The sequence below is a fragment of the Phytophthora parasitica genome (assembly GCF_000247585.1).
Source record: "Phytophthora parasitica INRA-310 unplaced genomic scaffold supercont2.298, whole genome shotgun sequence".
Taxonomy (NCBI): Eukaryota; Oomycota; class Peronosporomycetes; order Peronosporales; family Peronosporaceae; genus Phytophthora; species Phytophthora nicotianae.
Genome location: NW_008649284.1, coordinates 1 through 693, shown reverse-complemented (window position 1 = coordinate 693; position 693 = coordinate 1). Strand labels below are relative to the sequence as shown.

General features: G+C 44.9%; 1 protein-coding gene across 1 annotated transcript; it reads right to left on the bottom strand.

The window, feature by feature from the left end:
* Positions 1–9: 9 nt before the first annotated feature.
* Positions 10–211, bottom strand: PPTG_24855 (hypothetical protein; the record flags this gene model as incomplete). Its single annotated transcript, XM_008918756.1, has 2 exons — positions 10–51; positions 86–211. The coding sequence occupies 2 exons, from the start codon at positions 209–211 to the stop codon at positions 10–12; spliced, it is 168 nt and encodes a 55-aa protein (XP_008917004.1).
* Positions 212–693: the final 482 nt, after the last annotated feature.

The following is a 693-nucleotide window of genomic DNA, read 5'->3' as shown; positions in this document are numbered from 1 at the left end:
ATTCGTGAGTCAGTCGTTTTCTGGTTTGGAATTGCGGGTAAATCTTGAACTCTGCATTCAACTTTAACAAGAGATACCCTCCCACCTGTGCCGTAATGGTGTTCTGTATCTTCCTATAGGCTTGAGCATCACAAATTCTCTTCAGGAAGTCCGGCAATTTTGGGCACAACATTGTGCCTTCCAGAATTCCCTGAATAACCTCCTTCTCCATGTTTGTAGGCCGCCTCAACGTACTCGGAAAGCCATATCTGGTTTCACAAATCTTTCTTAACTCTTTTATCTGTTCCACTGTATATACACTCTTCAAGAACCTGTAAATGGATGGCGGCCCCTCTTCCATGTCGACATCTTCTCCCTCTCCCTGTGTCTGCTCCGGAAAAAGCCACTTTGACCATAGGTTTGCAACCTGGGCAGGTTTCGATTGAACGGCTCTTATCTGGACATCTAACGTTTCCGACAGTGAGCTTCTCGACTTGTAGATTGCTCTCGTCAGCGTTAGCAGTCGTACTTTCCACTTTCTTACGTCTGCTTGTCCTTCTTGCATATCCATTCGAAAGAGTCGTATCATCAATTCCACTTCTCCTCTGTCTTGTTCCGGGTACAGACTTCTCTCTCCAATCCGGTACTACTAAAAATTAATATCCTGAACCGAATGATACAATCGTTTTCGAGAGGTATTATCCGGGTGTTTGG